At 51.0% G+C, this 14,025-nt stretch overlaps 1 protein-coding gene across 2 annotated transcripts in view; it reads right to left on the minus strand.

The window, feature by feature from the left end:
- Ctnnbip1 (catenin beta interacting protein 1) overlaps positions 1 to 14,025 on the minus strand; it is a 48,380-nt gene that overhangs the window by 20,005 nt on the left and 14,350 nt on the right. The window contains exons 2-4 of one of the 2 annotated variants that reach the window (XM_050153369.1): positions 6,652 to 6,736; positions 1,064 to 1,184; positions 377 to 467 (exon numbers count right to left, since the gene is read on the minus strand). In XM_050153369.1, the coding sequence (XP_050009326.1) occupies positions 377 to 467; positions 1,064 to 1,159 (187 nt within the window). In that variant the 5' untranslated portion in view covers positions 1,160 to 1,184; positions 6,652 to 6,736. The remainder of the gene's footprint in view (positions 1 to 376; positions 468 to 1,063; positions 1,185 to 6,651; positions 6,737 to 14,025) is intronic. The other variant, XM_050153370.1, reaches the window with a different exon arrangement.

Raw genomic sequence — 14,025 nt, forward strand, 5'->3', positions numbered from 1 at the left:
CATCAGGCCCCTTGAGCTATCCCTTCCTGCTAGTGCCAGGCTAGCCAGTCACTGCACAGCGGTGCCACACAGGGACAGTGCTGTCAAGAATACACAGAGCAGCTCCCTGTCCCTGAATGAGAGGACAGGGCTCAGACCCTCTGAGGTTACACAGGCTCCCAGACACGACTATCTCCTTCCTCCAGGCTTGGGAAGGGATCTACCATGATTCCCACCTGAGGATAGGGATGGGACAGAGGGGAGGCTGTCTGTGGATGAGGGGGAACAAAGGCCTCGTTTCTCTTGCCTAGACTCCCAGATCACCCATTCAGCTCTGTGAAGAGCCACTGCTGAGTGCGCTGGGGAGGGCTTGGCTGGCGCCTGGCCCTTGACTCACCCTGGTCGATGGAGTGCTGTGGCAGCCGGCTGAGCTGGCTGCTCACGACCCCCGCATAGGTGCGCAGGAATTCTTCCTCGCTGGCGGTCAGCTGCAGGGTGAGAGTGCTGTGGTGAGGGGAGCACGTACCTGGTCCCCAAAAGGCACCCTACCTGATCCCACTAGTACCTCCCTTCGTGCTTCCTGCCCTCTATTCCTGGGGTGGCTGCTAGTCTCCCAGCAATCCCTCCCTGCTTCCACCCTGAAAACCAGGTCCCTGAAGTTCACATGTCCTGCCACTTTGACTCTAGATCTCTCCTCTTCTGGTAGAGAGCAGGTATGAAAGCCAGGCCCTGGCCAGACACCAGCAGCCAACCAGCCATTCCAAATCCCTCCATTTCTTTTCAAAAGATGTCCCTGCGCATGTTTGCCTACTGCTCTCCTCCGTGGCCACCCTGCCCAGGTGTCCCTCACTTGCTCCCAAGAGAGAAGCCTCTCTGAGGTCACTGAGGGTCAGAAAGGAAGATTAAAATCCCCATAGTCCCTGGCTGAAAATCAACAATGAAGTGGAAAGGTTCTCTCTTAGCAATGTCCCCCAACACTGGACATGCAGGGCTCTGTGTAGGGGGAGCCTGAACTGGCCCTGCTGCCTTGTCCCTCCTTCAGGGCGGCAGGTACCCAGATGCTTGACACCCTACAGGCACTCACATTTGACCCCATCTTCCTCAGCATGAGCAGCACGCGGACCTTCTGTTGAATGTACATCTCCTCCGGGCTCTTACCGGGTGCTCCCTCACGGTTCATCCCCCTGGTCCAGCTCTGGGGACTCCTGCAAGGAGAGGGGCAGCGTTACAGAGAAAATGCCAGGATGAGATCATTCTAATACTGACACCTTTCTTCAGTAGTCCCTCCGCAGTAGGGGCCCCATCCTGACAACACAGAAGTCACAGAAGAGGTAGGGGGTCCAGACTACCTCCTGTCTGAGGCCCAGGCAGCACGGCTCAGGAGCACTCATTCTAGAGAATAGGCTGCAGGGGACAGCCACGGTTTCTGTTAGGAGCCACAGGGGAAATGAGGCATGAAGTCCCAAGACTTCTAGGTTTTCAACACAGACAACATGAGTGAGAAGTAAAAGGAACTGGTCGGAGGTGACTAGCCGGGCCTTTGGCACAGGAAACTGTGAGATCAGTGACGGCACCCACGACAGCGACGGCACCATGCACAAGCCCCTACCAAACTCAAGAGGCCAACTCCTGGGCAAGGCACCGAGCACTCCCTCTACGGGGGTGGCTGGTCCAGGGCTATGGAGCAGAGGCACTGATAGGGCTGCTACTGCCACCCCACAAACCCACCCACCTGTTAGAGGGTAGCTCCTGAAGACAGCTGTAAAGGCCAGCGGCTGTGTCCAGGTGTCTCTGGCCTGAGCTACAGCCAGCCCCAGAAAGAGAAGCCCGGAGCCTCCTCCTGCAGAAGGAGCTGGGGGAGAGGAGACAGGATCTAGGGGTTTGGGTTACACACTTGAACTCCTGGACAAGTCAGAAATAACGCAGCAGCTGGTGGGGTGGAGCCTCAGCAGCCCTGCTACCAAGGAGCTGCACTCGGGGAACAGGGAACCCGGCTGGCAGGCTAAGGACACTCCTTACACCATCTACTCCCAGTGGCCCATGAATCTTAGACAGGGACATGCTGGACAAGGCAATACTCCATGCCAAGGGCGCACCCGGGAATGTGCCAGAGCCTGGGCAACAGCTCCTGAGAATCTACTCATCAGCTGCTCAGAAGCCTAATGAGGCCCTCGCCCTGCAAGCCCACACAACAGGTTAAAAACCTGGCCAGCTGGGGCTGACGTTATGTCTGCATATCCGACACAGCACAGGATCCTTCCAGAGTCTTTGTATCCACCCTTGGAGCCCTAGAACCCAGACTCCTTACTTCTGTGGTCTGCTCCCTTCCAACTCACCCTGGGCTCAGAAAGGGGTCAAATAACAAGCAGGGACTGGGAAGAGGCACAGTGGCTTTGAGCACAGTCTCCAGGGCACACACCATCCTATGGATGGCCCTCACTTCTGGCAGAGCCCAGCAGGAAGCAAGGATCTCCGCCCCTCTAGCTCATGCACCCGCACTGCGGCTCTGGGGATGAACTGCACAGGGCTGATCCTTGCCTGGACCTTGAGTATCGATGTTTTGGCTCCATCTGGGCTACTATGGCCTTGGCCTCATAGCCCACTCACATCTTCCATTGTCCTTTCCCCTACAGAGTTGCTGTGTGTGTGTGTGTGTGTGTGTGTGTGTGTGTGTGTGTGTGTGTGTGTGTGTCAAGAGAAATCCCACTCCCTACCCTGCCTAGCTCTACCTAAAAGTACATTTCCTAGTCCTGGCCAGTTGCCTGCGAGGCCAAGTGTGATCTTCCCCCCCTGTAGCCCAGCTCTCCCTGCTCCTCTGCTGGTCAGCCTCTGCACTGAGTATCCATCCCCTGGGCCCAGAACTGTCCTCATGTTGGCTTCAAGGTAACTCTCCAGGGGTCAGTTCTGTGCCTCCACCTCTTGTCACACAGCCCCGTCTCACCGTCCTAGTTTTCTGAGCATCTTGTTGGACCATCTGTTTATTGTCTCTTCCCTTCTCTGCTGTCTGCTCTGCCTGCCCTGTCCTCCTAGAGCCTGGATCCCAGCAGGCTCTTAGTAAGTACTGCCCATCTAGCTGAATGGAACAGGGAAGCAGTCTTTAGTGTCTCAGATACCCCCTTTCTACTGTATATATACCAATTTGGAACTAATGTCATTGTATTAAGAGACTTAAGTACTAACCTGGAGTCCTGCAACCAAATTTTACTTTCCCAAAGGACTCCCCCTCCCAAAGTACATAATATGGCCTGAGCCACTGTGACCTCCAGTAAATATCAGAAGTATTTTATGGAGCCTTCACACTGGGAGTCAGAGATAGTTTTCAGAAGGCCATCCCTATGAAGGATGCATGGCATTCAAGGAACTGGCCAGAAGGTGCCGCCATACACCAAGGTTTCTGGGTGTCTTGGCAACACAGGGGAATTCCTAACAGTCACTCCGGTGGGAAGTGCTTACATACCACACTCTAGTCATGGTGGGCTGCTCCTACAGGACAGGGTCTGGCTAGTGCTGCCACGTCGGTGCTCACTGGAGGACCGCCATTGTGCAGTTGTTTCACACAGCGTCTGCCCTACAGACTGTCCCACAGCTTTACCCCTGCACACCTGGAGATGGGCAGATCCCATCCTCCTTGCTGCTGCAGTCCTGCTGTGAGCCTTTGGGTCTGCAGCAGCAGGGCTCAACGGGGTCTTTGGAGTCAGGTCATTCTTATTTTAACACACTTGCCTGGAACAAGCTGCTTCCTAAACTTCAGGAGAATCCGACTTAGCGTTTTGAAAATTTTTTTAAATCTAGTATTCTGCTTATACCTATTTATTGATTGATTTGCATGTCTGTGTGCTCACCATGGCACACATGTGGAGGGCAGAAGGGGTAACCTTCAGGACTCAGTTCTCTCCTAGGGACTGAACTCTGGCGCAAAGATTGGGTAGCAAGGACTTCTACCCACTGGTGCTGCTAAAGCTCTGCTTTGCTGACCATGTCCTGCTGCCTGCCAGGAAGGAACGCCCAGGGCTGGCTCTGGGATAGAAAGTGGAGCACAGGTCCCTGCCCTTCACATTCCAGGCCAAACGCTCCAGAAAGCGTCCTAACTGATGTAATTCTGTCCTAATTCCCTGTAAGGGTGTTGGTGTGAGGGAAATTAATAATTGAGGAGAATAAGTCATAATCATTCCAGACAAATGGCTGCTGGTGTGCCGTAAGCGTATTACAGTGTCCTTGGATTTGCTGCCTATCCAGGCAAATATGTTATTAAATTTTCATCACAATTCTGTCAAGTACATTAATGTCACTGGAGGATTCCTATTTCCCCTGTAGGGATCAAGAACTGGTCTCCATTAAAATCTGCTTAAATTACATAAGCTCAAACTGCAATTAATTTAGATACTAATTATTTATCCAAGCTCAGACCTAAGAATCAAAAATAACGATGCATCGTAGGAGTGGTTTCAGCTATTCCTACACATCTGAGCCCTAAAAATAGGGCAGTGCTTCCCTTGCACTAAGAAGATTTCTCAGGAGTCAGAGAACTGAAAAGGAAAATGGAAAGAAACAACAGGTAGCTGTCAATCATGCAAATGAGGAGGAGAGGTGGGTTTGTATCATGTGGTGATAAACCACAAGCCGTGTATGAAGTGGTGCCATGTCAGAAAATCCCGTGATGGAATAAACACAAATACTAAGGGTCACCACGCACAGGCAGACACTGCACACGTGGACAGCTGGTGGTTCTGAGACTGCCCCCTGCTGCAGGAAGCATGGCTGGTTCCCAACTACTGTGCAAGACCCACACGGGGAGAAAACAGGTCACGAGCTGAGATGGGCACCGAGGTGTGGGAGACATCAAGGACAGTGATGTCACATTCCCACCAGATCTCTGTAGACTTACATGGACCAACTGGTGGCACTTCAGAAGCAGGAGTCAGTGCAGGAGAGGCCAAGAATGAGGCTAGCGCTGCCCACGTGGGTCTCTATCAGAGCTGATAAGAGCCTGACAACTGACTTCCCTTTGACCTGCTTGAGTGGCCCTGAGTACATTTTTATTTATAAACCTAAAGCTAATGCTGTTTGCACACTCGCACTTAGAACAATGGGGGTCTCGCATCTGCTTAGAAAACTCAAACTCAAGCTGTGCCAGACCACGGCACGGGTCCTGCTGGGTCTCAAGGGTCGCTGCCCTGTGGTCTGCAGTATTTGCCTTTCATTTTGTCCATGTTAAAATATCCTAGGAAAGCCAGGTGTGGTGCCTCTCACCTATAATCTCAGCATGGGAAGCAAGAGGATGTCACAGCCTGGTCTACACACTGAGTCCCAGGACGCACACACATGCCATGAGAGCTGGGCATGGAGACTCAGGGGAATCCCACTACTCGGGAGGCGGAGGCATGTAGCTTGCCCTCGGGCTTAGAGCTACTTTGGGCTATGCAGTGACTTTCAAGTCAGCCTGGGGTATAAAATGAGAACACATGTCAAAAATTGTTTTGTTTTATTTTTTGAGACATGGTCTCTCTCTCTCTATATATATATATATAGCTCTATCCCAGAACACACTATTTAAACCAGGCTGGCCTTGAACTCCCAGAAATCTGCCTGCCTCTGCCTTCCAACTGCTGGAATTAAAAGCCTATGCCTGCTACCATGCCTGTGTTAAATTTTGTTTTGTTTTGTTTTTTGTTTTTCAAGACAGAGTTTCTCTGTACAAAGCCTGTCCTGGAACTCGCTCTGTAGACCAGGCTGGCTTTGAACTTACAGAGATCCGCCTGTCTCTCTCCTGAGAGCTGGGACTAAAGGTATATGCCATTACTGTCCAGCCTGGGTCAAAATTTTTAAAGCATAGGAACAATTTTTTTTTTAAAGGAGCTATGCATAGTGGCACACGCCTACGATCCCATTGCTCGGGATGCAGAAGTTGAGGGATCAGGACTTCCAAAGTCATCCTCAGCTACTCAGTGAGTTTGAAGCCAGCCTGGGCTACAGCAAACTCTGTTTCCAAAACACAAACAGGCAACAAAGACGGACATATGGAGAGGGGAGTTGGGATGCGGCTCAGTGGTAGCATGCACAAGGCCTGAGTGCCACCCACAATGCACCACAGTAAGGAAACACCTCTGCGACTTTTAAATGCATCCATGTTTTCATAGGGTTTATATCAGATAGAAAACACAGTATGTAGCTTATAGAGTTTACAGAAAATATTAACCCAGGGCAATCAAGATAGCTCAGCAGGTAAACACACTTGCTACACAAGTCTATTCCTAGAACTCATGCATAGGTGAATAGACAACCAACCTCACGTGGGCATTGGCATTGCCCTCCACCTTTGCCCCCCATATGGGACAAAACGATAAAACATTTAAATCCAGAGTCTGCTCAATCTTAGCCCGATAAATCAGCAGCATGGTGACACTGGCTGTAAGATCCACACATCAAGTAGGGCATCTCAGCAGTGCAGCACAGTCACTACACACAAGGCCCGGGTTCAATGCCAGCAGTGCAAGGAGAAAAAAAAAACAGGAAAGAAAACGAACCCTCATATTGGAAGAAACAAGTATCGTATGGGACCATGGAGGAAGGCAGAGAGATGGGTGAATCTGGTGTGTCAAGGCTTCCCCCATCTCCCTCCACAGCAGCACTGTCCCATGGCCACACAACAGAGCCTTCCCCCCAGGTCCTTACCTGCTTCTGGAAATGAACTTCAGGCAAACTGATGCTCAACTCTAAGGGGAGGGCTGCGATTGAGAAGAAATAAGAAGGTGCCGCCCTGTGGAAACATAGAACACGGTCATGGGAGGAGCCAGAAGGGCCCAGAGGCTGCTGCAGCAGGACCTGGTGCACACCCCACGCGGAGGGAACAGAAGTGCTGGCACGTGGCCATGGGCTTTGTCATAGTCCAGAAATACCTGTGTGTCAGGCAAGCCCAGGGAGCCTGCTCCAACACCTAAGACAGGGTGCTGAGTGTGCACCAGGCCTGTCATTTCCGGCTCAGACCGGTCTGCCCGCTAACACAACACACACCTCCTTCTCTGGGCCAGCCACCCTGTCTAGAGACATGGGACCAGAGTGATTCACTGTGACTGTGATGGGCAAGTCCTTGCATCTGCACGAGACGACCTCCCACCCACCAAACACCTCAGACAACAAGGCCAGGTCTTCATCTTCTGCCTCCTGTGTGTTCCAGCTGTGTCCCCACCTGTGTGTGTAGCTAGTATCTGCAGCTGTGCACTGGTACAGATGCATGTCACAGATATAGAAGGCACGACCGAGGCTTATACTCTGGCCTAGCTGCAAGTCTATGCCCCAGGAACATCTCTTCCAAGAACCAAAGAACATGGCTTCTCTGGCCTTTCCCCACCAATCTCATCACCTGGCTAATATGTGCTAACTAACCTGGTGGCAGTGTGGCCTACTGAAGGGACCTGTGACAACCACTTCAGGGCATTGAGGGCTTGTGAGCTTCTGTATCTCACCAAGCCTTGAGTAGCCTCCAAGTCTCAGCCCTGCTCAGCCCTGCCAAGCCTGAGGACAATGGCTTCTGAGGCTGATGCAGGAGGGACCAAGGCAGCCTGGGAATATCTCCTTATCCCCTTTCTGTAGTCAAAGCTGCCGAGAGGCTAAGGGCGGAAAGCTTCTACAAGGGGATCTTCGCAAACACAGTGTGAGTGTATGGGTGTGTGTGTGCGCGTACACCTCTGAACAGGCATGTGGAGGTGACAGGAAGATGTAGCATGCTTCCCCTCCTACTCTTGGCTTCATTCCTCTGCGACAGGGACTCAAACTTAACCTGAAGCTTACCATGAGGCTGGCGGGCTAGCTGGCAATTTTTTAGGATCTGCCTATCTCTGCCTACCCCCACCCCCAATGGGTTACAAGCACATGGCCATTTTTTTTTAATATGGTGCTGGGAATTCAAACTCAGGTTCTCAAGCTACAGTGCAACTGTTTTTCCCCACTAAGTCATCTCCCCAGCCCCACACAGTGGAACTGCAAGACCGCTCGGAGTCTCTGAGTCTGCCGTGTGGGTCCCTCCATCTAGAGGACGGCTGGGATGGAAGTGCCAGCTTCTGCCCGACACCCCACCCACCATCCGAGCAGCCCTATAGGAACAGGCCATTTATAGCAATTAATTGCTCTCTTCTTCCTCCAGATATCAAAGCTCTGAAATACCAAGGAACCCTGGGGAACTTTCCACCCAAGCCCTCACATTCCTTCAGAAAGAGATAAAAGGAGAAGAACCTCCTCCTACTTCTGAGGGGCTTTCATTTCTTCAACTGCCGAGGCCACTAATTATCCCTCCTGTCCAAGGGGTGCAGGACCTTCCAAGGAGTGGAGGGCAACTGTGTGGCTTTAAGTGAAGGCATCAGAGGGCAGGGCTACCCAGGCCTCCCAGCCAGCTAGCCTGTTTGTCAGGCCAATGGTCCCAGACTACAAAGAGAGAAACTAAGGCTCATGGTGCCATGGCCCTGTGCAGCACCAGACACCTAGCGAGCTCCAGGAGCTGGCTTGTTTCCAGCCAGCTGTCGCTGACCAGCAGTGTAACCCAAGGCTGCTCACCACCCATGTGGTTCATTCCACAGTATGTCAGAAGGGCTTGAGCCTCACAGGGTAGCCATGGGATGCTGGCTGCTTCCTGCACTGGGGCTGCAGGGTGGCTAGGCCTTATACCACTCTGCTACCACTGCTTTGGAATTCTGTCATTTTCTTTCTTTCTTCCTTCCTGTTTTTCCTTTTTTTCAATGCTGGGGATTGAACCCGTGCTTCATATATGCTAGGCAAGCACTCTAACAAGCTACATACTCCTTCTCCTCCTTTTTCTTTTTTCTCCAGACAATATTTCTCTGTGTAGCCTTGGTCTTCTCTGTATAGTCTTACACAGACCACTACCTGGACTCAAGGATTTATCAAGATGTTCTAGGCACACTGTGCTCTGTTCTGGGCTCAGGCTGTGGGGATACAGAAAAGGGACATTAACACAGGGGCCTCTTTGCCAGAGATAGCCAAATGGCTGAGGAAATCACATTACACATGGCCAATAGCACAAATAAAGATACTGTGATGAGCCACAAAGATAGGTTAAAACACAAACATTTCTAGAATGCCAAACAAAGATTACAGATTGTACCAGGGATTGCCTCCCTTACTCCAGGAGCTCAGAGGCAGGAGGAGGAAAGACCCAAGGCCTTAATTCAAAGCAGTGAGTAGCAGAGCGTGTGTGTGTGTGTGTGTGTGTGTGTGTGTGTGTGTGTGTGTAAGCACAGGACCTCGGTCTTGATAGATGAATAGGACTTAGCTGGAAGAGAAAGAGGAAGGTGCAGACACAGGCACTAACAACAATTACTGGCATCTATCTTCTCGACAGCAGGCACTGAGAATACACAGGAAGATCGACCTGCGATGAGGGGAGACAGACACCATGCAAGTCATACTCAGGACAATATGTGAACGGAGACTGTTCGCTTGTTTCCTGGCTGCCCAGACCTGAAATAATCACACAGAAACTATACTAATTAAAACACTGCTTGACACTTCTTATTAACTAACTCTTACATCTTAAATTAGCCCATTGCTATTATTTTGTATTTTACCTCAAGGCTAATATTCTGGAGGTAAGGGTCCGTCTGGTGTCTGTCTCCTTGGATGGCTACATGGCATCTCTCTGACTTCGCCTTCTTTTTTCCTCAATTTCTGTTTGGAATTTTTGCCTTGCTCTATTCTGCCCTGCCATAGGCCCAAAGCAGATTCTTTATTAACCAATGGTAATAAAATATCACAGCATACACAGGGAATCCCACATCAACAATGTTTCTCTGACAGGGTGACAAAGAACACAGAAAGAAATATAAGGCATCCTGGGGACATGCTTCCTGGAGCTTGGCCTGTTTGAACTGCTGTGAGGAGACTACCTGGGCCCCAGTGGCAGCCCAGAGGACAAGCTGGACAAGCAGGACTGAGAAGCCTACAGAGAGATGACTCAGACTCTTTCTTTGCGTAGAGTAAGCACACAGTGAACATCTCCAAAGATGCCTGGGACCAGAGTGGAGGCACCAGGACCTCCTGAGCAGTACTAGGCAAGCACGGGGATCTGGGAGAGAAGCCTTGTGAGCCCATACAGGTGAATAACACAGGAAGGCCTGGGCTGCTGCAGAACACCCAGAAGAGCAGGAGAAATCTGAGGCCCAAGGTGTCTGGGCCTCCCTGAACCAAACCCAGCTTGCCAGAGCATCAAGCCCTGGTCTAGGGTGACCGAGCTAAGTGGCCTAGGTGAAGCCCAAGCGTGCATGACGAGCAAGCAAGGACAGCTCTGCTGCGAGCCCTCTACCCACTTTGCCTCAGTCAGGCCCCACTGTTCACCTGTCACTAACCCAGCCATCACGGAGAAGCCCCTCCGGCCCCAGCTGCAGCAGACAGGGCACAGTAAGAGCAGTTGCTAGCCAGCACCTACTGCACGTGGGAGAGTGCTAACCTATCCTCTCCTCAGGGGCACTCCTCGGCTTCAGCTTCTTCCTGGGTTTATGGCTCTAAGCAGTCCCCCACCCCCAAACTCAGCACTGGTGCTGACAGCCACCTCTCTGTCCCACTTCAGAAGCAGGGCAGAGACAGTCCTATTTGTCCTTGTACCTGTATGGGTCCACTCCTGCTAGGTGGCCATTGTACTATTTGCTGGAGACTGGCCTGGGTCTTGTCTGGAACTACTCTTAATTTTCCTTTTGCCTCTTGAAGGTGGGGCCAGCCAACAGTGTGTTTGGGGGTGATTCTCAAGCCACATCCACACAGTCCAAAAGAACAAGGGAGTCAGGATTGGTGGTACAAGTCTAGAAGGCCAGGATTTGGGAGATGAAGGCCAAGAGTCCAAAGTCATCCTCAGTTATTTAGGGACCTGAGACCAGACCAGTCCAGGCTACTTGAGAACTTGTCTAAAAAAAAAAAAACCAAAACAACAACAACAACAACAAAAATATGTAAATGAACTGACTAAATCAAGCAAGCAAGGGAAGAAGAGGGGTCTACACATGAGAAAGGGTACAAAGATCACAGCACAAAGACAGAAGAAAGCGGAGCACAGAGAAACCTGGGGAGGAGGCACAGACAGGAAAAGGAGGACCACCTACAGGCATCAATCCCTTGTGCTAAGCCTGCACAGATCCCACCTGCGAACACACACACACACACAGAGCGCACAAGCGAGCACTGCTGGGGCTGTGGGCTAGGATGACTCCAGTGTCAGAGAGGACTTTCTAAGTGAACACAAAGGCCATTGTTTCTTGGAATCATCCCAGGCAAAGCCTGAAACAGGAAGGCAGAGGTCAGTTCCCAAGCTCAGGTTTTCTCCCAAGCAGATGCAGCCTTGGGGCTGGGGACCAGAGGAAAAGGAAATGACCACTTCGGAGTCTGCAGAATGGATATGCAGGCCCTGACTGCTACAGTACCAGCACCCTCTGCCTCCACTGCAGGTCAGGAACTAAATGGGAGACAGACTGGCTGTACAAAGCTCCTGTCCCCCCACACAACCTCCAGTCAAAGGTGTGTGAGAGGACAAGACCACTGGTTATCCAGCCAAGGTCATTACTCCTCAGTTCAGAGTCTGCTGCCAGAGGAACCCAGCCCTTGTCCTCCTGTAGGTGAAAAGGAACTGAGTCACAGTGGCCTCCTCCAGCCTTCTAACTATGTGATATACGGGGGCAGGGAACAGAGCAATGCCGAGGCAAAGAGGCACCCCAAATATTACCTAACCAACACCAGTGAGCCCAAACAGGCAGGGAAGGGTCCAGCAAAAGTAGGAACAAGAAAACTTTGTGACTGACTGCCAGGCATCAGGGCAGGGCACTGGAACTTGAAGACACACCCGGTTCCCGACAACAGCGAGTGGCCTTGGGAAAACGTGTGCTTTTACACCATCAATATGTGCACAGGGTGAAGGCAGAGGCGCTGCAAGAGTCTTAGAGGAGGATGGTGACAGGAAGTCCCCAGGTTGGGGACCCACTGTGCTGACAGACCTCAGGGCCCACATTCTGTGGGGGAAGCATGAAGGTGCACACTGGGGCTCTTACAGGGACAGCCTTCTCAGACTCCTGACCTGCGGGATGAGGACGACAGCAGCAAACAGGAAGTCAGTGTCACACCACTGCTGGCCTGTAGGCCTTGGGAGGCTGAGGCAGAGGACTGTAATTTCAAGGCCTGATTAGGCTACAGTGTGAGTCAAGGCCAGACTTAGTGAGACTGTTCTAAGATAAAAAGCTCTCTTTAAAGAGGCTGAGGAGCAGGGCCACCACAGCAGAACACGCCTATAGTATCATACATTAAATATATTTAAATATATATTAAAATAAAAATTAAATAGAATTATATAATTTCAAAATAAATATATAATAAAATATAAATATAAATTAAATACAAGTTAAATAAGTAAAATTAAAAGATATATATTATATATACATATATATAAAACTTCTATTAGTGGGAGAGAACTCTACAGGCTGTCCTCTGCTTCCACACACAGTACACACAAATAAATACACATAAAAATTTAAGAATCTACATGCTTAAAATCTCCAAGCTTCCTTCTCTCCATTCCCCTACTGAATCTGACCACCAGGCCCCAGCTGGTTCACAGGAATGGGAGGGGTGAGGATCTAGAGGGGACTCCCTTCTACCCCTTATGCCCCAATCACTGGGGATCTTTCACAAGGGTCTCTGGGCATCACCCTGAGGACGGTTAACAGATGGGTCCTTGTCGTAGGCTGCCCTGTGTGCTGTACGATGACCACCAGCATCCTCTACCTACCAGATGCCAGTACCTCCTCTGCAGGCGTGACAATCAAAACCATGGCCACTTGAGAATGTTATATTAAACAGAGTGCGGGCAAAGCACTTCCCCTGGCTCTGCAAATAAGCCACACCATCTCTACCACCACCAACCCTGTAAACTGCATCATGATGATTTGCACAGGACTGCCCAGCTTTTTGAACCCGAATCAGGATTTGAACCCAGGTCATGTGGGCTCCTCTGTCACCCTCCTGTAAATCAGTAAAAATGTGTTCTGGGTCAGGGAGAGGGAGGAGGGCTGAGTTATGGCTTCTGCTGGAATCCCACACAGGGCAGCACCTCAGGTCCTCTAGGGATGTAATAAACATGGGCGCCACAGAAAAATTCCACCTGCTCCATCCTCAGCAATTAACCTGCAACAGCTTGGCTCCTGATGACGGCTCGGGCAAGTTACGCAGTTTGCAGGGCACAGTGCCATTCTTGGGAAATGAGTTTGGGATTAGGAATTTGTCCCAAGGATGCCAACCCAAATTCAAACCTGCCTCCAGTTCCTTCCTGCTGTATGAAGCCAGGCCATGCCGCAGAACAATGGTAATTACGACTACCGCTGTGGCATTTTCCACGTGCCAGGAATGGACCAGTCATGGTCTACACACTGTCTTAGTTAAATCTAGTCTTCACAAGCCTGCGAGGTTATGGGTGAGGCAACTGAGGATCGGGAGAAGCTAAGCAATCCGCCCAAGGCCACAAAGGACTCCAAAGCAGAGCCTGGATTTGAGTCCCTGCTTTGAGCTGCATCCTACAAGCAGAGGCCAGAGTTACAGAGGACATTACTGGGCAACTGGAGATCATGTGAGAATACTGTGTCAGGGCTATTCATGTGGAGTGGAATGATTATACTGTGGTTACATCGGGGTTTTAGCTCTTTATTTTTATGTGTATGGATGTTTCCCCTGGATCTACAACTGTGCACAGGAGCATACAGTACTCTCAGAGGCCAGGACCCCTGGAACTGGAGTCAGGGACAGTTACGAGCCACCACGTGGGTTCTAGGAACCAAACCTGGGTCCTCTAAAGGAGCAGTCTGTGCTCTTAAGCTCTGGGCCATCTCTCCAGACCCATTTGTCTGGTTCCTAAGAAGCACAAGATCCGAGGCGTCAACTAACTCTTGGTTGTTTCTGGGCAAGCGGGGGAGGACGCAGTGGCTCTCCAAAGGCATGGCTTCAGTCGCATCCAGGATGGCCCACCTTAGTCTCAGTGCATGAGGCTTCATCAAGTAGGAAACAGCT

This window comes from Alexandromys fortis, unplaced genomic scaffold (genome assembly GCF_014885135.2).
Source record: "Alexandromys fortis isolate MF-2015 unplaced genomic scaffold, M_Fortis_MF-2015_v1.1 scaffold_88, whole genome shotgun sequence".
NCBI lineage: Eukaryota > Metazoa > Chordata > Mammalia > Rodentia > Cricetidae > Alexandromys > Alexandromys fortis.